The sequence below is a fragment of the Bos mutus genome, chromosome 2 (assembly GCF_027580195.1).
Source record: "Bos mutus isolate GX-2022 chromosome 2, NWIPB_WYAK_1.1, whole genome shotgun sequence".
Lineage (NCBI taxonomy): Eukaryota > Metazoa > Chordata > Mammalia > Artiodactyla > Bovidae > Bos > Bos mutus.
The window spans coordinates 108,065,554-108,088,388 of record NC_091618.1 but is presented as its reverse complement, the minus strand read 5'-3'; the positions used below and the strand labels follow the sequence as shown (position 1 = coordinate 108,088,388).

General features: G+C 44.2%; 1 protein-coding gene across 1 annotated transcript in view; it reads left to right on the top strand.

Annotated features, from left to right (window-relative positions):
• The first annotated feature begins 1,900 nt into the window (after positions 1–1,900).
• The window catches only part of STK39 (serine/threonine kinase 39), a 321,280-nt gene continuing 300,345 nt past the window's right edge, over positions 1,901–22,835 (top strand). Inside the window, exon 1 of the mRNA XM_070357864.1 lies at positions 1,901–2,640. Coding sequence (XP_070213965.1) covers positions 2,454–2,640 — 187 coding nt within the window. The 5' untranslated portion in view covers positions 1,901–2,453. The remainder of the gene's footprint in view (positions 2,641–22,835) is intronic.

The window sequence follows — 22,835 nt, the reverse complement described above, 5'->3', positions numbered from 1 at the left end:
ATGACTTGAGAGTGAGGTGCTACGGCATCTAGTGAATTGAGGCCAGAAAAGACCTCTACAACACAGAGAATATCTGGCACAAAATATTTGAAGTGCTGAAGTTACTATACCCGGGCATATACTGAGGTAGGTGTAAACACTTAACAAAGTTTAGCCTCTTTATTTTTTTCTAATGTTTTACAGTCTCTGACTGAACGTATTCTTTATGTACTGAAATGAACCTTGTTATTTTAAAGGCTTCCTCCCCTGTCATCTTTCAGTTTAAATTTAGAAATGGGATTTGAGGGAAAACTGCATATCAGTTGAATACTTTTTAAATACACATATTTCCAAGTTTTAAGTGCCATTTTACTCAGTTGTTTATGGAAACATTAACTTAAAATTCTAATCCAGTGCTTCTCTAAGTTAAAACTATAAATCATGCTCTGTTCTTCCTATATAAAAATGATGCCAAAGGCCACTGATAGTAAACATTCTTCTTCAGACCGACTTACTGGTAATAGTGATGGGTCTGCATTGAGTCATCAGTTCTTTCAAGTCATCTTCCTGGGAGCCACGTGGAAAGTAGTCAGCTCGGTACAGATATCTGGTATATGACTACAGAACCTTGTTCTTTGTGAGAAACTAAGCGATATAATTTAAATCTGAGCTATTAGTCTTGACAGCATTATATTTTCTTATTAAGTTCCAAGAACTTTCCTGGCCTTCAGAGTTTCCCGGCCTTCATGGTTCGAAAGTCAAAGTAAAAATTTATATGATAAAATGGAATTCATATTCATTTAAGCATTTTTCTTTTCCCTTAAAAACAGTCCTTAAAAGTTCTTCAGGTAGGGAACAGCACTCGAAGAGGTGAACAGTTGGAGCATTCCTGTTCCCTCTTATTCCCCTGCTTAAAACATCAAAGGCTAGAATTTAATTGTTCATGAAGTTGTCTGTTTCCTGACAGACATTAAAATCCACACACCGCTTTGGAACATTCCTTCATAAAACAATGTACAGCTTCTTTGTTCAGCATACAGCCCTGTGTGCAGACCAAAGCACCGAATCTCCTTTACCCCAACTGTTGCATCATGCTGTGAGAGACTAAGCATACTCATGTTCAGTTTCCATCAATATTTTGATTAGAACTTGTAACATTTCTCCTAATGAATTTCTGGGTTTCATCTGAATTATCTTTTAAAAAGTTTTAAGGAGATTTTTATATGTAAATAGAGGAGACAAAGTATCACGATTTTTCTGTTTTCTTTAAAAAAAAATGCTCATTTTTCTTATCCGATAGTTCTCATCACGACAACTACACACGATAATTTTGGCCCAATGACCATTATGACCATTGGGTCACTGCACCGTTTCAGCTTAAGAAAAGGATGGTGCAATCGTGGTCATCTCTACCAGGGGGAACACAGAGAACACTCAGTGTTAAATATGACACCTATAATTAGGAAGCCCTATGGTTATACCAGAGTAGTTTTAAGGATGAGGTAATTTTAGGAGCGTTGAAAAAGCAGCAATTAATTAAGTTTTCAACGCAGCTTGTGCTGCGGTACATTCTTTGACACCCAGTTATGCTCTGTAAAAGAAAAGCCTGCTATCTCTTGACCTATCGGGTTAGCGTGGCTTTGTTATTAAGGGTCTAAAATTTGAGATTTAGAGTTCAAATCTCTTACACTTATTCTAACTTTTTAGGCCCTTACATCACCTTCCTGGGATCCAAGCGGCTTGGAACTAATGAAGTCTGTGAACAGCCAGAGACCTAAGGCATCACGTTTCACTAAGAAAAAAACCAGAAGGTCTGCGATTAGATTAGGCAAGGTGGGGAATGGGTTATTGGCAGGTAGGGCGCCGGAAAGTTACAACTCGGGTTATTTTTTAACCGGCGCCCTACAAACGGCCGGCGTGTAGGTGGCTCACTCGCTAACTTGTAAATGAACTTCAGGTTCTCTTCACTTGGGGAGCCTTTCTGAATCTGAGAACCTGGCGGCGGTTCAACGACCCCGCCCTCGGGGTCCCCAAGGGACATCTTCCGGAGAGCCCGATTGTCTGGGGCGAAGGCTCAGGGCAGGGAGTGAGGGGCGAGGGACGCGGGTCCAGAACGCCAGCCCAACCCGGCCTCACTCTCCTCGGGTGGAAACTTCCCGGCAGCGAGTTAGGCGGGAGGGGGCGGCGGGGCGGCGGTTCCCCTCGCGGAGGCAGAGAACTGCGCGCGCGAGGCTCAGGGCGCGCGGCGAGCGCGGCGACCGGGCCGCCTCCTCCCCTCCCCGCCTCCGCCGGCGCTGCCTCCTCCCTCCGCCCGGCTCGGCCTCCTTCGCTCCCTCCCCTCGTGGCTGGCTCCGGCGGCGGCGGGCGCGGAGGGCGTGCGCCGGCCGAGAGGTGTCGGTGGCGAGGGAAGGGAAGTTTCAAGTGGAAGGTCGTCCGCCGGCTGACGCGTCCTCCCGGTCTCCTCCGGCAGCATCATGGCGGAGCCGAGCGGCTCGCCCGTGCACGTCCAGCAGCCCCAGCAGGCGGCCCCGGTGACAGCGGCGGCCCCGGCGACAGCGACAGCAGCGCCGGCTCCGGTGGCTCCGGTGGCTCCGGCTCCGGCCGCGCAGTCGATCGGCTGGCCCATCTGCAGGGACGCGTACGAGCTGCAGGAGGTTATCGGTCAGTGCGGCGGGCGCGGCGGGGCCGGTCCAGGCCGGGCGGGAGGCGCGGCAGGGGACGTGGGATGCTGGGCTTGTCTGCATGCACGCCCTGGAGGCAGAGCGGTCGGCTTCTGGGCCTACCGGCTTCAACAGTTTTTTTTTTTTTCATTCGTTCGGTGAGCGCGGGTGCTGCAGGAGGTGGCGCGGCGGATGTGACTCGCACTGCAGACGAGCCGCATGCTGCAAACTTTTATCTCCCTGATCGCTGGGGCGGCGGAACTGGGGACCCGGCAACGCCGCCGCATCTCCCTCCTCCCGCGTGCCGGGCCCGCAGCCTGTGGTCGGTGGCCGCGCGAGCAGGCAGCCGCGGTCGGGGTGGGGTTGCGGGGGCGCCGCCCTGGTCTTCCAGCGCCCTCGCGCCGCGCCGGGGGGCCGCGTCCTGGGGGACTCAACCGGCGCAGCCGCGCCTCTGCTCTCTAGCTCCGCACCACTGCCTCCCATCAGCAACCTCTCGCCATGGGTAACCGGGCTACGTAGGAGTTCCGGGGGCCCAGGTTCTTTCCTGAGGCCAGGGAGGATGCTGGCCTCCCTTCCTGACAGCCCCAGCTCCACGCCCGCCTTGCAGCCTGGCTTTCCGCGCCGCCTGCTGCCCAGCCCGGTCGCCGGGAGAAAGAAGGCGCCCTGGCCTCCTGCCCCGTGCTGGGCCGATGCTTCCCCTCTGGTCCAGGGCCGAACTGCATGAGTGAAAGCCGAGGCTCTCGGTGACCTGCTGGCTTGCCTGTCGGTGCCTTCTAGTTGGCTCACCAATATCCCCTTATCTTAGATTTTAAAAAATCTGGGAAAGTCGAATGGCAGGAAGCCGCCGTTACTTTTCCCTGGGCCAAGCACGTGAAGGACCAGATTTGTGTTGACCGTTGTTGGATCATCTCGTCTGAGAGGCTTGTTAAACCCAGTTAGGGCACCCTCCAGATAAAGTGGGCCCTCATTATTGGCGGTGGGATGGGATGCTGCCTTCTGATATCTTGATGTTTAAGTACATGATGAAAAAGGAATTCAGGATATTTATTTTAAACTTTTCCCCCTTCTTTTCATTATAAAGAATGCGGCCCTCCCTCCCTCCCTTTAAAAAATTAAAACCGGTAATAAGAATTTCATTAGGTGTTTACCCTTTATCACCTGCTACTGTAGGAATGGAACATAGCATAGACTGAAATAAATAGACAAATGATGGGCAGAACAGTAACCTAGGATATGAAAGCAAAATTCTTCGAAAACCCAGGCCTTTTATAACTTTTTGCCAAAGACTCTCGTAGTATGTCTTCCTGTCCCTGCATGAATTATGTATCTTCAAGGGGTTTTTTAAGCCTGTTCAGTGAAAACTCCTTTCACCTGCTAGCTAAGCCCCTTCCTCTTCCCAGTTTTACCGTCTGCTCTCAACCTACTTGCCCCCACCCATATTCTGATTGCACGGGTTGCACACTGAATAGTCAGCTGTCCTGGGATACACCTGGCCTTCCACTCCTTGCTGTCTTTCACAGGCTCTTCTCTAAGTGCCCATCTTTGTAGTTAATCTCACTCAGCTTGCGGTGAATGTTCTTGAGACGCCTTCTGCTTCTTCCAAGGCAAAGTATGGTGGCTTTTTCTGCTCCTTTTTTTACACGGCTCACAGCATGTAATCCCATAGTTTTTATTTGCGCAACAAAATCTAAAGGCCTACTCTTTCCCAAGCATTGTGCTAGGTTTTTTGCGTTTAGAAATGAATAAAATGGTCCTTGCCCTTAGGGCTTCCCAAGTTTAAGTAATTGATTCTATAGGATGTCATGAGAGAGTACTGGTGGAGCATAAAGGAGGGACTAACTGCTTGCTTGAAGAAATAAGGAAGCAGGGTATTCCACAGAAGACATCTGAGCTGACTTTTGACGTCTGAATAAGTTTATAAGTTGCTTGATTATTTCCATTGCTGCTTTTCTTTGTCAGCTGTGAACTCCTTTAGGGTCTTATTTATCCCTCTTACTCCAGTACATAGGGATGGTCCATAAAAGTTAATTGATGGTAACCTGCCACATGTTTCCATAGGGTCTAGGACCAGCATTTAATTATAATCAATTTCTAGGCTTATTTTGTCAATTATTAGGGTCAGTATGCAAGTTTGCAATATGGAAGACATATGCTTGTCTTTGGAAAGCAATGTTTTGAGTTGACCAGTTTTATGAACTGAAATGAATAAAAGTTTAATTAAAGAGAAAGGATTGATTTCAGGGCTTCTTTCTGCTTGCAGTAGCAGCATTGTTAATTACGGTTGGTCAATTTCATTTAAAAAAAATTTACCTGAGGAATTTTCCAGCAGAAATGCCTGCTTATTACTTCTACGCTGATTTTTGTACATTCACACTGCAGGAAGGGTTTTCCTACATTTAAAATTATCTCGTATTTTTCCAATTGAAAGAGACGGTCTGTGTGGTGGCCGTGTGATTGAAAAGTCACATTGCTGGAGTAGGGTTTTCCAAGGGTTTAATGGTGTAGGGAATTACACACCCATTTCCATTTAGTGTTTACTGCTAGTTAAGTAATGAGTGAACTTGCGGTTAAGCACTTCTGCTTAAACATTACACGCAGAAGTTTGTAGTTCAAACATGGAGCCAGTTTCAGTGTGAACACAGGTGGACAGCCTTGGCCTCTTGGGGCCACAAGGCAGGTGACATGTGATGGGACCCCGGCAGTGTGAACCGTGAGCAGCAGGAGGCTCAGATGTGCCTGAGCAGAAGGCCAGGGGAGGCCAGGTGTTTTAACTCTCCAGCGTGGCATGGAGCACTTTTTCTTCTTTTCCTTCTGGCAGAGGTTGGGGCCTCAAGATTAGGAGAGAAGAGGTTTACTGAAATCCAAACAAAGCAGGTTCAGTTGTTTGATTTCTGTTTTAGAAGAATAAACACAGGATTTTGCAAGTCTAAAAATAAACTTTTCTCTTTGTTATTTCGTTCTTGCGTGATGAAAGATCAGTGGAGAATTTGTAATGGTAATCTGGTTCAAAAGGTTATGGGCAACCTGGAAATGATGCAAAATCTGTTGGAGAGAGGTTAACTATGTTGTAAAATGATTAAATTCCTTGTTTTAGCCATCAGTAGATTTCAAATATTTCTGTCTCCTATGGAGAAGTAACTGCTCTTGTAAGGTGTTCTAGCCTGTTTAATACCCTTCAGCCTCATTAATCTTTGTTCCTCACCACCCCCAACTACCCCCATCTCATTCTCCTCAGATTCTTTCTTTAGAAGTATATGGGGCACCCAAAGATATGCCAATTGAAAAATTAGTTTATTTGTTGGTGGTATTAGTATTATCACTTCAGTTTGCTAAACAAAGAACAAAAGATGAATCATGAAAATGTTGACTTGGGTATCCTTAATTGATTGAACAACCTCAAGGAACTTTCCTGTCAAAAAGTTGTAGTCAATGCAGTATCATTTTCTGTATTTGACTCAGATAATTTCAGCAGAGGCTGGTATCTTTGTTGGTTTTCCTGTGAAAAACACTAAATAGACTTAGGCCTCAGAACATGTTTGATTTTTCTTAGTTTTTTTGCAGTAGGAGGCTTTCTGTAGTTTTGCACCTTATTTCTAAGCATTGCTTCACTTTCATCCTAGACAGTCACTTGGAATCATCCGCAAGGGCCACCTACTTCATTTCTGGTCCTTGTCAACAAAAAGAATTTGGTTTCTCGTCTCCTAACTGTAGTTTGACAGAGGGCTTCTCCAGTACTCAGGTTTCTTTCTCTCCCAGGGGCTTTGTTTAACCATTCCAGTGCATTTCCCCCAGGTGCAGCTAACAGGCAACTGGCCAGGTCTTTAAGCAGCAGCAGCCGAGAGCAATCCTGCTCTGTGCTATCGGAAGTTCTGTGGAGCTCTATGGTTTAGGGTTTAGAACTGGTTTTATAGGTGTCTGAAGCATCATGAGGACGGTGGAGCTACACTTGTTTGCCGGGGACCTCAGAGGCATGGAGCACTGAGTGCCGGCATTCTGATCTCCCAGACTTATAAACCGGGCTGCTTTGCCATTGCTGTCAGTTGTTAATTTTTTTTTTTTTAAACTAAAAGAGTCTTGAGATGCTTAGCTTTGTGCAGGGGTTTCGATTTTCATATCATGTCACTTTTTTTTCTTCTTGGTAAGGAGAATAATGTATATAGAACTCTCCTCGTGTTTTTTCATTATTGTGATGAAATATACGTAACATGAGATTTACCATTTTCTAAGTGTACATTTCAGCAGTGCTAATTACATTGACAGCAGAAATGCTTTTAAACCTGTTGTTCAAACTAGCATGTACGAAAAATCTCTAGGTTAAGAGAAATGCATGGTAGAATTTCCATAGTATTTGCTTTATTTATGTATTTGATTTGTGACCAGTAACATGAATTTCCTTCCATCTATTGTAGTCTATTGTGTACCACATTTTTGATGGTGTTGGAGAGTAACTTGAAACGTGGTGGGCTCTGGAGTCGGGCAGTCTGGTCTGTTTCATGGCCAGGCAATGACAGTTGCTGGCCGTGTGATCTCAAGCCAAGTTGCTTAGAGGTGTCTGCACTTGGTATCCTCATTCAGGACTTGGAGATGCTAACAGTAGGGTTTGACTGCGGAGCACTTAGAACAGTGCCTGGCTCAGGGCGAGCTTTCCGGGAGCCTGAGCCCACAACTGTTGTAGGCTGCGCCGGCTGATCAGATCCGCGTTACCCGGAGAGAATCCTGCCCAGACTCTGGAGCATCTTGGAGTTTCTCTGCCCAGGAGAGTTGGCTCTCGAGTCCCCGCCTTCCGGTGGGCGGCTGGCTGGGGAGCCCGAGGGCCCTGCGGGGAGGAAGCTGCAGAGACCTGTGGAATCGGACAGCTCAGGGCTTTGGGTGCCAGATGGCTCTTTGACAAGTGTTAAGGGCATCCTGCAGGAAGATTGGTGGAGGAAAGGCCCGGCTCAAAGGGCTTCATGAGCAACCTGCTCAGACTGCACTTTTCCCCCACCTCTGGAGGCTGCCGCGCTGGCAGGAAATGCTGCTGACTCAAAGAAATCATCCCTGTGTGCCCCAGCAAGGCAGAGGGCATTTGTCTGCAGAGCAGGTCATCACTGTGGCTCCCCTGTCTCCTTCCTTGCCTCGCTGCCCTTCCCGCCACTTATGAATACTCTCAAGTCTCCCTCTTAACAGTTTCACAGCCAAGGAGAACAAAACCAGGGCACTTTCACTACTCCCTCCTCTAGCACCTGCCTTATCTCTTTCCTTCCCTTCCCAGTGGAGAACCTCCCTTCCACTGCTTACTTATATCTGGCCTCTACCCCCTTGCTAAGAAGCCAAAGTTGGAATCTCCATGATCACCATGGCTTTCTGTGATTGCAGCCAGTGACACCGCAGGGCTTCCTTCTCTTCCTCTCTCTGCAGGAGTTGATGCCACCTACCATTTCTCCTCCTACTTTCCTGACTGTGCCTGCTCCAGGATCCACTTCTTGGTGGCTCTGAGGCTTTAACTGCAGCCTAAAATGCCCAGGGCCTGCCTGGTCTTTGGACTGGTGTGAGAGCTCCCTTTCAAACGTCTTTTTGTAGATACTTCACAGAACCTTATACAGTGAAACTCACTGTCCCTCCACCTTTGCTTCAGTCCTAATCCTGTTCCTTCTACATTCTCCATCTTCCTGAAGACCCTTGAGTATGAAGCAGAAACGTGCTGCTCATCCCACCCTTTCCTGGCTTCCTCCATCTCCCGCATCTGATTGGTATTCAGCATTTTGGATCCCGTCTTTGAGGCTTCTCTCATTCTTCCTCTTGGTCATCGTTGGTTCAGTTCTTACTTGAGTGACTGTAATCTCTTCATAACCATGTTTCTTGTCTGCAGCCTTGCTTCCAGCTCTAGTAAGCATTGCTACCAAAGTGATACCCAAATTTTTATCAGTTACCACCAGACTTAGATCTTTTTAAAAGTGGCTCTTCTATGATGCTCAGGATGAACTCCGAGCAGGTGTGTAAGGCCTTCTGGAATTGTCTTTTGCCTTCCATTCAGTGCCCCCCAACCCTTGTCATTGCAATTCTCAGGACAGACTCCCAGCCAGGGGGAACGTTTTGCAGCTGCTGAAATGCTTCCTGCTTTCCCAGCCCCTTCTAGGCAAGTTTTCTCTCTGCCTGCAACACCATTCCACCTCTCTTCCATTGTCATATATTTAACAGAGAGCTCTGTCTCTCCTTTTAAGCATTACCTTTACTGAAGTAAGTATAAGAGGCACACCGAAGAGTACATATCATAAATGTATAGCTTGATTCGTGTTCATAAACAGAACCCACCCAGATCCAGGCTCCCCTTTAAGACCTGGAATAAACGGTTTCTCTTCACAGAAACAGTCCTCTGCCCCCAAATCTCCTTCCCCTCTGCCTCCTCTCTTGGCCCTTTCATCCCTGGTGATCCTCATACCCTTGCGGCTTATTGCCTCCTTGCCCATCCTGGCGCTAGATGTCACTCCTCCTTGAGGACAGGTCTTTGGCCTCCGTTCCCCATACCGCCCACTAAAGATTTGATAAATGTTTTCTGGGTGAAAGTCTGAATTTTAGGGATAAACACTCCCTGCCCCCCACCTTGGAAGAGGAACATTGCCTCACTTCTGAATATTAGCCTCCTTGGATCCTGAAGATTTAATCTTGCCTGTGGTTAATGATGATGCTCATTTCGTTGTGTTTGGGCCAGTCAGCTTAAAGGGCTCTGGAGAAATTAGCTCGTTAATCCTCCCAGATCAAGAGTAAGCACTTCGAGTACTTGCACCTGCCTGTGCTGGGCAGGTAGGCAGGCAGAGGCCTGGCTCTCCTGAGGTCATCGTTCTGCGAGGTGGCCTGTCTGGATTAAAGGATCCAGAGAGCAGTAACGGTGCCCTTTTTTTTAAAAAAAAAACTTGGGCATTGCAGAGCAGGGTGGGGAAGCCCTGGCACATCTCTCCTCTCAAACTTTCCTTTCTTGAGTGTACCCGTGACCTCTCGCTGTTTGTGTAGTTATATATAACCCAGTCTTGAAGCTCTGTGGGGCTTCTTGCTGTGTAGAAATCAGGACTGTTGAAGATCAGGGATACAGGTGAAACACCGCAGCAGACTATCAGGACAGGTGGTTTTCAGAGGTTGTCATGAAGTCAGGAATTATATTTTTTAGACAAGGGACTGAGGGATGATAGGATTGGTGTGGTACATGCTGAGACTATGGAGGTAGGTCTTGTAAGCCCAAAGCAATCTAATCTGTGTTATAATTCCTCTGTGCTGTATTTTTGGGAAAGTTATTTTTTTTTCCCCATTAAATGAAACTGTCCATGTAATCAAGTGAAGTTTTACATTTTCCTCCAGGACAGTTTTGTTTAAATTATCCCCAAACAGCTCCAAGATGGCTGCAGTGATTCGAGTGCTTCAGGTGTTTCTTTTTCCAAATGTGCTGTTCATTGCAGTTTGGGCTACGAAAGAAGAATTGAGTATAGTAATTAAAAAAGGCATTTTAGATTTGGGTTAACTGGGAAACAGAGGAGAAGAAGCAGTCCTTTAGAGAATGGATTGGCAAGCATGTAGTTCAGAATTGATTTAGAGAAACACTTTGGGAATCTGATGTGAGTAAATGCTGACGTGTTTCACGTTTCTTCTCATTTGCTGAACAGTTATTTGGGAATAAATCTCTTGGACACTGAGGGATTAGATGAATTGATCTTTTAAACTAACTGCTTATTTTGATACATGGGAAAACATCTTTTTAAGATAGAACTTAAAACATCGTTTTAAGATATTTTATTTTCAGACTTCTTCCAAGGAAGTGGCATTTAGTGTGAGTCAGAGGCAGTCCTGAGGGTGTTCATTCAGTTCTTCCCTTAGGTGAAAATGTGTACTCTGGTGACATTTATGGAGTTCCGGTTTCCAGCATTAAGTCACAAATTTACCAGAAGAACTAGTATGGTAAGTAGACATTGATGACTTCCTCTCATGTGAATGATAGATCTTCATTGGGGGAGTATTTGAGAAGCCAGTGACCTTTGACGATTCTGAGACTTCTCACAATGACTCTATTGATGGTTGAGATCCTAGAAGATTTATGATCGTTTTTGAACAGGTAGCATTAGTTTGTAGCAGGGTTTGTGATAAGGGGCATTCCAATTATGTTCTTTGCTGCTCTGTTTCTTTTGGGGGTTGAAAAGGATTAAACTTAGGGGTTGATGCATTTGGTCTGCCTTGTGTTGTTGACATTTTACTTTGAATTATTTGGTCTGTCCTTCCTCCCTCCCTCCCTCGCTTCCTCCCTTCCTTTCCTTCCTTCCTTTGAAACTGTCGGTGTCGCCGTCACCTTTCTCAGTTATGGGCTGACTCGAAGAAGAAGAGGAAGAGAGTGCTCCAGGGGAGAAACCACAGGTTGGTTGTTGTTGTTCAGTCGCTCAATCTTGTCCAACTCTTTGTGACCCCGTGGACTGCAGCATGCCAGGCTTCCCTGTCCTTCACTGCCTCTCGGGGTTTGGTCAGACTCATGTCCATTGAGTTGATGATGCCATCCAACCATCTGATCTTCTGCTAGGTCAGTGCTGGTTTATTAAGGTCAGTTCCTAAGAATTACCACATAAGAATACCGGGGAATAATGAAGTTTAATTTAGGAGGAAACCGAAGAGAAAGTTCATTCCTGTTCCTTTGTTTCTACAAGTGAAGATTCTCTCAGCCTGCCTGAAAGTAATTTGCCTGTGGTCCAGAAGTTCTTAGAATCTCAGGCCATTTCTTCCTATTCATTTCAGTGTTTTCTTCCACTTACATCACGTTGATTCCTCATTGGTGGGAAGGAGGAAGTTAGAGATATTATTGACTCAGTGAATTTTATACCTACCGTTTTAATAAAGTACATGTATAGTTTATCTGGGAACATATTTACCATATAGATGTTATAGTAAAAATCTTATGTATTGCATTGCTGCTGCAGCTGCTAAGTCGCTTCAGTCGTGTCCGACTCTGTGCGACCCCATAGACGGCAGCCCACCAGGCTCCCCCGTCCCTGGGATTCTCCAGGCAAGGACAACGGAGTGGGTTGCCATTTCCTTCTCCAATGCATGAAAGTGAAGAGTGAAAGTGAAGTCACTCAGTCTTGTCCGACTCGTAGCGACCCCATGGACTGCAGCCCACCATGGACTCCTCCATCCATGAGATTTTCCAGGCAAGAGTACTGGAGTGGGGTGCCATTGCCTTCTTGGATGTATTGCATTAGAGGGGATCAAATGATCTCTATATGTATTTCTTTCTTCACCAGGGCATATGTATTTAACATGTAAATGAAGGTGATATATAAACATAAAATAGTTTCAACCATCATCTTTTGCCTGGGTTGTTGGAGTAGATTATATTTTTAATGATTGGTTAGAACCTGTTAGTGACATGGAAAGGTGTGAGAGTGTGTATGTCTCTGTGTGTTGGCAAATAAGAGGCTGAGGAGCAGCAAGTAGATGTATTGATCCTTCAGGGCTGATCATTCGCTGGAGCAGAGCTTCTGCAGGGCAGCTTCCCTGCTGCCAGGCTCATAACTTTATTATAATCAGCAGCAACAACATTCCCAGCAGTGTCTAGTTTGGAACCATCCCCTGTGGTAACCACTAGCCACATGTGGCTATTTCAATTCGAATAATTAAATAAATTTTCTGGGTGACAAGGGATGAAGAGGCTGAGCATAGAGGATGTTTAGGACGGTGAAACTGCTCCGTGTGATACCATAATGATGGATCCATGTCATTATACATTTGTCCAGACCTATGTGCAAAAAAGCAAAATGGCTGTCTGGGGAGGCCTTACAAATAGCTGTGAAAAGAATAGAAGCGAAAAGCAAAGGAGAAAAGGAAAGATATAAGCATCTGAATGGAGAGTTCCAAAGAATAGCAAGGAGAGATAAGAAAGCCTTCCTCAGCAATCAATGCAAAGAAATAGAGGAAAACAACAAAATGGGAAAGGCTAGAGATCTCTTCAAGAAAATTAGAGATACCAAGGGAACATTTCATGCAAAGATGGGCTCGATAAAAGACAGAAATGGTTTGGACCTAACAGAAGCAGAAGATATTAAGAAGAGGTGGCAAGAATACACAGAAGAACTGTACAAAAAGATCTTCAAGACCAAGATAATCACGATGGTGTGATCACTGACCTAGAGCCAGACATCCTGGAATGTGAAGTCAAATGGGCCTTAGAAAGCATCACTACGAACAAAGCTAGTGGAGGTGATGGAATTCCAGTTGAGCTCTTTCAAATCCTAAAAGATGATGCTGTGAAAGTGCTGCACTCAATATGCCAGTAAATCTGGAAAACTCAGCAGTGGCCACAGGACTGGAAAAGGTCAGTTTTCATTCCAATCCCAAAGAAAGGCAATGCCAAAGAATGCTCAAACTACTGCACAATTGCACTCATCTCACACGCTAGTAAAGTAATGCTCAAAATTCTCCAAGCCAGGCTTCAGCAATATGTGAACCATGAACTTCCAGATGTTGAAGCTGGTTTTAGAAAAGGCAGAGGAACCAGAGATCAAATTGCCAACATCCACTGGATCATGGAAAAAGCAAGAGAGTTCCAGAAAAACATCTATTTCTGCGTTATTGACTATGCCAAAACCTTTGACTGTGTGGATCACAATAAACTGTGGAAAATTCTGAAAGAGATGGGAATACCAGACCACCTGACCTGCCTCTTGAGAAATTCGTATGCAGCTCAGGAAGCAACAGTTAGAACTGGACATGGAACAACAGACTGGTTCCAAAAAGGAAAAGGAGTACGTCACGGCTGTATATTGTCACCCTGCTTATTTAACTTATATACAGAGTACATCATGAGAAACGCTGTGCTGGAAGAAGCACAAGCTGGAATCAAGATTGCCGGGAGAAATATCAATCACCTCAGATATGCAGATGACACCACCCTTATGGCAGAAAGTGAAGAGGAACTAAAGAGCCTCTTGATGAAAGGGAAAGAGGAGAGTGAAAAAGTTGGCTTAAAGCTCAACATTCAGAAAACGAAGATCATGGCATCTGGTCCCATCATTTCATGGCAAATAGATGGGGAAACAGTGGAAACAGTGTCAGACTTTATTTTTTGGGGCTCCAAAATCACTGCAGATGGTGATTGCAGCCATGAAATTAAAAGACACTTACTCCTTGGAAGAAAAGTTATGACCAACCTAGATTGCATCTTCAAAAGCAGAGACATTACTTTGCCAACAAAGGTCTAGTCAAGGCTATGGTTTTTCCAGCGGTCATGTATGGATGTGAGAGTTGGACTGTGAAGAAAGCTGAGTGCTGAAGAATTGATGCTTTTGAACTGTGGTGTTGGAGAAGACTCTTGAGAGTCCCTTGGACTGCAAGGAGATCCAACCAGTCCATTCTGAAGGAGATCAGCTCTGGGATTTCTTTGGAAGGAATGATGCTAAAGCTGAAACTCCAGTACTTTGGCCACGTCATGGGAAGAGTTGACTCATTGGAAAAGACCCTGATGTTGGGAGGGATTAGGGGCAGGAGGAGAAGGGGACGACAGAGGATGAGATGGCTGGATGGCATCACTGACTCAATAGACATGGGTTTGGTAGGACTCTGGGAGTTACTGATGGACAGGGAGGCCTGGCGTGCTGCAATTCATGGGATTGCAAAGAGTTGAACACGACTGAGCAACTGAACTGAAGTGATAGAATGTAATGCAAAGAGAGTAAACTGTGGACCTTGAATGATAAGGATGTATTAATGTAAGTTCATCAGTTGTAGCAAGTGTACCACTTGGTCGGGGGATGTTGATAATGGGGGACGCTGTGCACATGGAGGAAGGGACAGGGGGTTACAGGGAAAATTCTGCCTTCCTCTCAATTTTGCTGTGACCCTAAAACTGCTTTAAAAATAAAGTAAAATACAGTTCTATAGTGACACTTGCCACATTTTAATCAGTAACCAACTGTGACTAGTGCAGCTGAGGACTGTATTTTATTTAGTTCCTTTAAGGTCTGTAAAACCTGCACAGTCCAGTGAAGTGGGCTTCCCGGGTGACTCAGTGGTAAAGAACCCGCCTGCCAATGCAGGAGATGCAGGTTTGATCCCTGAGTCAGGAAGATCCTCTGGAGAAGGAAATGGCAATCCACTCCAGTATTCTTGCCTGGAAAATCCATGGACAGAGGAGCCTGGTGGGCTACAGTCCACAGGGTCTCAAAGTGTCAGGCACGACTTAGCCACTAAACAAATCCAGTAAAGTACCTTTTGGATTGTGCAGATACAGACTATTTCCATGACCACAAAAAGTTTTATTGGACGGTACTGGATGTTAGATTCTCAGAAATGTTCAAAAACTGACTAAATATTATGTTGGCTGTAAATATTCTGAGGCCACCTCCTGCTAGCACGCAAAGCATTGCCATTTACTTAGAAGTATGAGAGGAAACAGACAATGCTAACCTCAGTTAAAATAATTTTTTTTTTTTACTATATGCTCTATTAGAAAGCTGCTGCTGCTAAGTTGCTTCAGTCTTGTCCGACTCTGGGCGACCCCATAGACGGCAGCCCACCAGGCTCCCCATCCCTGGGATTCTCCAGGCAAGAACACTGGAGCGGGTTGCCATTTCCTTCTCCAATGCATGAAAGTGAAAAGTGAAAATGAAGTTGCTCAGTCGTGTCCGACTCTTAGCGACCCCATGGACTGCAGCCTACCAGGCTCCTCCGCCCATGGGATTTTCCAGGCAAGAGTACTGGAGTGGGGTGCCATTGCCTTCTCCATTGGTTGTTATTTCAGAACAACAGTTACTCTTTTTTGTGTGTGGTAGAGCAGATGCCCCCACTGACGCAGGAAGATAGTTTTGAAGTTTGAATTTTATCTTACCCACTTAATTCTTTTAGGATGTTCTTGTGATTACTGTAAACACAGAATCCTCCCAAATGAAATCCAGTATTTTTAGAAGTATCAAAATGTTACATTTCCTCAAGAGATCTCTTCAGAGTCTTGGGGTTGAATGCCATAGACAGAATCACTTCAGTTTATCTTCTTTTAGGTAATGAAGTAAGAAAGAACCGAGTAAATAGGTTTTTTTTGGTGAAATTAACAAAGACCTTGTCAAGTTAACTCCACTTACAAAAATGATAGCTATATCAGTTTTAGTCACTTCAATGGTGAGTCTGAATCATGGTCCTTTTTTTCCCCCTTGGCTTTAAAACATTTTGGTGGTTGAGTGATTAAAGGATTTAATGGTTTCGTCTAAGTTTTATACCACAAAGCAAATAAAACATCCAGTATTGAAGTCAGAACCTTAATAGAAATTCAAACTCAATCACCACTGTTTGGGTAGGACACCTGCTTTATTAGGAGAGGGAGTTAATGACTGAGGGATGAAGAAAGTATCTGTGTAGGGAGATTAACTGGGTTTAATTTGGGGCAGTTCAGGAACGGTTTGTACTTTATCACCTTTAGAGTCCCTAGGGTGACCGGGACAATCACAGAGAATGTTTTACTATGTAATCCTTTTTTATTTCTTTCCTTGTAGATGCCCTTTCCAGTTTCTGGAGTCCTAAATCCAGTGCCTGACCTTCATTCAGCAAGGGCTGTTGTGGAAACATTTTTAATGTGGCGCCTTTCCTGGGCGTATGTGTGGCTGAAATAGAAGGAGGGGAAGTGTCTCTGTGTATTTTCAAATTTTGATCATTGGGGCAAATTTAAGAATAGTGATCTTTTTGGCACAGGTTTTTTTTAAGTCAAGATCAGGTAAATTGTTTATCTTTACTAAGATAAATGCTCTTTGGTTGTTTAAAAAGTGACAGTCTCTGGGGCGGAGAGAGAACGAACCTCTTAGTTCATCTGTAGCCATCTTTCCAGTTGTTTCCATAGAAGCAGCAAGGCTTTTTAAAGGCTATAATTTTACATCCTACACTTTAGAGCCCTCTAGAAATAGACAAATGGGCAGCTTTGTAGCTTATATATTTGCTTAAGTAGTCTTTAAAGGCAAAGAGAGTAACTGCCTTGCAGTCGCTGGGATAGGGAGAAGTTGCAGTCAGGCGCTTGTTTGGCTTCACTTACAGGGGACGGTCCATTTAGGCTGTTGTATTAAGAGTGACATTGTTGGGAGTTCCCTGGTAGCCTCATGGTTGGGACTCTGCGTTTTTACCGCTATCGCCCAGGTTCAACCCCTGATTGGGAAGATCCTGTACACTGTGTGTCTTGGCAAAAAGAAAAAAAAAATGGACATTGTTTTCAGCTGTATGTAGCTGTTTAAAAATGAAATATTCTCTTGGAGCTATTACACTTGAAAGAAAAGGAGTGACAAAAATGTGAAAAGGTGATATTGATGAGGTCTGACCAACTTTAAAATTAATTGTATCAGAACTGATATACACAAAAAGTATTGTTTCCTTCAAGGGGACATAGTGGGATGGGGTCCACTTTTTGTTTATAGCCATCTTTTATTTTTAAATTCAAAAATTACCCATTTCCATCAGGCCTCATGTGAAGAAAGAAGACTGATTTTCTGATGTGACAGTAATTTGCTCTTAAGGTCTTTCCTAGGCTGTTTTTAGCAGTTTGCAGCCTGATCAGAATCATTATTTAACCTTACAAAATGACCTAGCCTTCACAGTGCTTTTAGTTGTTTAAAGGCAGATTATTTATTTTTTAATAGATTCTGCACCACTACTTCATAGCAATAATGAGATTATCCAGGACTGTGGTTTGCCATTACAATGAGCTGTTTGTCTAGAGGCAGGAGTAGCAATAGCAAAAGCTGAGGGCCTGAGAGGATGCGTCATAGAGTGGGGAGGGGGGTGGGTCGTGAGATTCTAAAATCAGATCTGTAAAGCCAGAGGCAAGATGGCATCACTGGAAGGCAAAGACTAGCACAGGCAGCAAAAGACCTCAGACCCTGGCAGGAGTGGATAAAACGGAGAATAAGGACGCAGGGAACTATTCAGGTTCACAGGGGTTCAGCAAGGGACCAAGGCAAGTGGGGACAACGTAACTTTTCCCAGAAAGTTTCAGTGGCTGTATCTTGCTGGGCTGGGCACCGCATTTGAGGCTCTGCCTTCAAGGGTGTCTCTGACCATCAGAAAGGCTCAGTTCTCCAGGTGCGGATTCTCGCGGTCTCTGCATCGGCTATGTATAACTGTGTAACAAACCATCCCAAAACTTAATGTCTTAAAATAATGACCTTTTTATTTGCTTACAATTCCATGGATTGGCCATTTGGGCTGCACTGGGCCGTTCTGCTGGTCTCACCTAGGGAAAGTCCGTGGCTGGCTGGTCTGGGCTGCCTATTTTAAGGTGGCCTCATTGTGTGTGTTGTGGTTGGTGCCAGTGGGTGGCTCGCCCTCTCTTTCCGTTGAGTCCTTCCCAAGGAAGTCCACCTGTACTTCATCCCTTGGCTGCAGTTGCTTTCCAGGATTGCTGGAGTGGAGCTGCAGGGGCCTTGAGGCCTAGGCTTAGTGGTCACGAAGCGTCAATGTGCCTCTTTCAGTTGATCAGAGCATATCACAGGGCTAGCTCAGATTCAGGCCAGGGGGAGGTTGATTTTCCTGCTTGCTGGAAAGAATGGTTAAATCACATGGCAAAAGGAACATGTGTACGGAGATGGGAGGAATCCTTATTGCCATCTTTTGTAAATTGTCTACCACAACAGCTTTATTTAGCTCAGGGGTGATGAATGCACAGTGTTTGTCAATCACTGAACATTTGTTTTTTACTTGTGATTGGGGAGCTAATTACCTGACTACCTTCCCCCTGGAGGTTCTAGTCTGGTTGACTACAGGTTTCATAAGCTAATATGTTGTATGAACCATCCATCAGATTCATTTTGGCAAGAAGAGTGGCTTTAGAAATGTATAACTTGCTAAGAAATCTAAACATATCTATTCTAATGTAACATTTGAAGGGCAGAGGGTTAAGTGTGTGTGTGTGTGTGTGTGCGCGCGCACGCGTGATGCTGATCCTTTTTTAGCCTTCAGGTATTTTATTCCAGACTGACCTTCTTAAAATTCAGCAGCACCACATTAAAAATATAGATTGTTTGCATGCATATGTAATTATTTCTCCTGCCACGTAGAAGTCAGTGAAGTAGGTCTGTCACAGCTCTAAAAATAACGTTTTCTCTGTATCACTCGGTTTAAAGGTAGATTGTTGCCTAGACAATCATGAAAGTTTCTTTACTTTGAAGTCAATCCAGTGATATTGTACTCCCTGTTTTATAAATCAGTTTTCAGAAAAGAATTGCCAGCCTATTAGGATAAAAATATTAGAAACCCATTAACAGTTATCAACAGAATTTGCCCACTTTCTTTAGTTTATCATATACTAATAGAAATCATAGAAGGATGGGAGGTATGCATGTATACCATTTATTAAATTGAAAAGTCTTTCTGGTAAAAGCCCTTGTCATAAGATATTATATGCTTTTAGATGTGGAAAGAGGGCTGGTGTTATCTTTTTAGGTATTTAAATGTTAAGTGGCTTGCTGTTCATTCCAAAGGGGCGACACATCTGTACTGGATAAGATATGTGGAAATGTGACTGGCTCACACCCATTTCTCATTAGAAGAGGATATTACCTAGAAACAACAACAACAAACCTCCAATTTTATTTATTTTAAAGTTCCCAAATATCATGTAAGTAATAATAGATGGTCATTATAGAAAGTTTAGATAATACAAGTGCGTGGAAAGGCGGAAAAATCACCAATTACATAATGGCCCAGGAGTAGATGCTGTTTGAATTTTGCCATAGGAGTGTAAGTTTAAATGGGACAGGACTGTAGATAAAAAGCATAAATTGATGTTTTTGGAAATTGATACATTTTAGCATTCCCAGTACTTTCACACTCTGTTTGGAGAAAGAAAAATAAACTAGTCTTAGATTAATACCTGCTTGGCAAAAGTGATTTGTTTCTTGAGAATTTGGTACATACAGAGAGTCAAACGTGAAACTTTGGAACTTTCCAGGTGGCTCTGTGATAAAGAATCAGCCTGCCAATGCAGGAGACTTGGGTTTGATCCCTGGGTCAGGAAGGTCCCCTGGAGAAGGAAATGGCAACCCGCTCCAGTATTCTTGCTTGGGAGATTCTCTGGACAGAGGAGCCTGGTGGGCGACAGTTTATGGGGTCACAAAGAGCTGGACATGACAGAGCACACGTGAGAGCACAAGAGTCAAACATACTTGATGATTACTGGACAGAAAACATGTGTGTATTTTTCTCACGTATTCTCAGAATGCATTTACAATCTAGTCTTAACGTCTGTGTTACTGTTTGTTTCTTAGAAGTATCTGTTCTGCTTTGTCTTTGTCCTCTGGGTGTTATGGATCACCTTATTCTGGTATCTGGTACTTGTCTGATGGAAAGTGAAAACATTTTACAGAGTTCTGGGACAGAGGGAAGTTAAGAGTAAGTAACTTTCCTGTTGTTTGTGGGTGTGTTTGAGCACAGTAATGATTTTGAGATTTCACATTGGCCTTTCATATCAACCCTTGAACTGGCAGCGAGAATTTTCTAGATTGGTTAAATACCTTTTTGTAGAACTAGCTTTTTGATTTCAGGGATATATGGGAGAAATGAATCTCTAGGAATTTAATTTAATGATCTGAAGGTTGAGTGTTTTGGTCTTTTAAGTCTGGATTTCATAGCGTTTTGAACAAAAGGATGAAATCCCCATTGGCACTTTTTATTTTCTTTAAAAAGTTTTAAAATTACAAAGATACAATGAATACTTAGGTGTCATGCTGGTGAAAAATAACAGCCCTCAATTTCATTTCCCAGCCATAGCCTGTATGGTCAGTGTGATGTGTATCCTTCCACATTGTTTTCCTGTGTATAAATACACACATCAATTTTTTCTCAAATGTAAATATTATACATGAAATGTGGTAACTGTGCATCATATTCTACAACTTACAGACTTTACTTCTACAAATAATATATATTATGTAATATATATATAATATGTAATAATATATTACATGTATATTTTACTTGCATGTATTTTTATATGTATTGGAAGGAATGATGTTGAAGCTGAAACTCCAGTACTTTGGCCATCTCATGCGAAGAGTTGACTCACTGGAAAGGACTCTGATGCTGGGAGGGATTGGGGGCAGGAGGAGAAGGGGATGACAGAGGATGAGATGGTTGGATGGCATCACTGACTCGATGGACGTGAGTCTGAGTGAATTCCGGGAGTTGGTGATGGACAGGGAGGTCTGGCGTGCTGCGATTCATGGGGTCTCAAAGAGTCGGACACGACTGAGTGACTGAACTGAACTGACTGATAGTAAAATATTATAAATGTTCACAGCTTTCATTCTAGGTCATTTCTTACAGATCCACTTCACTTTAAAACATGCCAGTTTGTTTCTGTTTGGGGTCCATTTCTATTATAACCAGTCCTTTAACAGTTAACTCATTGGTTGTCTCCAGGGGTCCGTATTTCTGTAGATGGAGATCCAGAAGTGGGACTGCAGGGACTTGTGGCATTGCATTTGTACTTCTGATAGATACCATGAAAATTTTCTCCACTTGTTATGTTAATTAACTGCCCTCTTGGTTGCTTCGGTTTCTGGTCTTAAAGATAAAAGAATGTCAGACCCAGAAGGCAGTGGCACCCCACTCCAGTACTCTTGCCTGGAAAATCCCATGGACAGAAGAACCTGGTAGGCTGCAGTCCATGGGGTCACTAGGAGTCGGACACGACTGAGCAACTTCACTTTCACTTTTCACTTTCGTGCATTGGAGAAGGAAATGGCAACCCACTCCAGTGTTCTTGCCTGGAGAATCCTAGGGACGGGGGAGCCTGGTGGGCTTCCGTCTATGGGGCCACACAGAGTCAGACACGACTGAGGCAACTTAGCAGCAGCAGCAGCATCTTGCCTTATTTCCTACTTGACTGAGACCTACAATATCTAAGATCTGGAGGAGAAAATGGTGGATGGAGGGATAGGGTAGTGATGGGTTGAAAAGAGGAAAATTATCACCCAAGTTTAAGAAATCAAAGTTGCTTCACTTTATTAACTAAAAAAGTGAGATGTTGTGAAGTGTGTTACTATGGACAAATTTATGGAAAGAATTTCAGAATTGGTAAAAAGTCTGGGCTATACAGTGTAACTAAATTGATTAACATATCCTTTTGGTTAGAAGGACTGGGGACTCATTAAAATTACTCCCACATTACAGGGCATTCTTTATAAAAGTAGATATGGGAATGGGGAGATAGGAGTTTCATCCATCATCCCAGGTTTTGCCCAGGAAAAACTGAGCCTCTAGGTCTTTGGGGATTGCAGTCAAGCGTGTTCTCACGAACCCTGGAAGTGGACAAGACCTTAGCAGCAGGAATTTTGGGATTCCCCAATTCCAGATCCTCTAACCTTGGTATGACGTAGCCCGTCAGTAAGCATGTGCTTTTGCTTGTGTTTACCTGCTCCTCTGGGCTTCCCAGGTGGCTCAATGGTAAAGAATACGCCTGCCAATGCTAGAGATGTGGGTTTAATCCCTGGATCGGGAAGATCCCCTGGAGAAGGAAATGGCAACCCACTCCAGTATTCTTGCCTGGACAAGAATCCCATGGGCAGAAGAGCCAGGTGGGCTACAGTCCCCAGGGTCACAAAGAGTGAGACACGACTTAGCAAGTAAAACAACAGCCTGCTCCTGTCTTCTGCTGAGTCAGGATTTTGGCTCATTCATAACCCTTATGGCTCTTTCTGCTTCTCTTTTCCTCTTTAGCCATAGCTTTGGCTACTAACTGCCAGATTCTCTGCTTCTCAATTTTAATCCCAAAGGTTGAGAATCCAAATTTTAGCTAGTGGCTGCGTAGGACATCTCCCAGCCTATAAACTGCTGCCTTAAACTCAGGCGCCCTCCTCGGGTACGGGTGTAGCATCTCGAGCTCCCTCCTGGGAAGAAAACTTGGATGTGGCTGGAACCTATGTAACATTACTCCTAGGTAAGTAACCAGTCTAGAATGTAATCCTTAGTAATGCACTTTTTTTGTTGTTGTTAAAAAATATATACTTTATGGTGTGCTTTAAAAGCAGTTTATTCATTTAAGTCAGTAAATACTTCCCTGGGATGCAGCCTTCCTTTTTCCATATGGAACGTAAGTTGGGAAAGTTTCTGCCCTGTCTTAGTTGTAAATTGTCTTCAGTTCTGAAATATTGATGCCTGGATCATGAGATACGGTCTTGCCTTTTCTGCCAACTCGAAAGTGCTGTGAAATAGTTCATC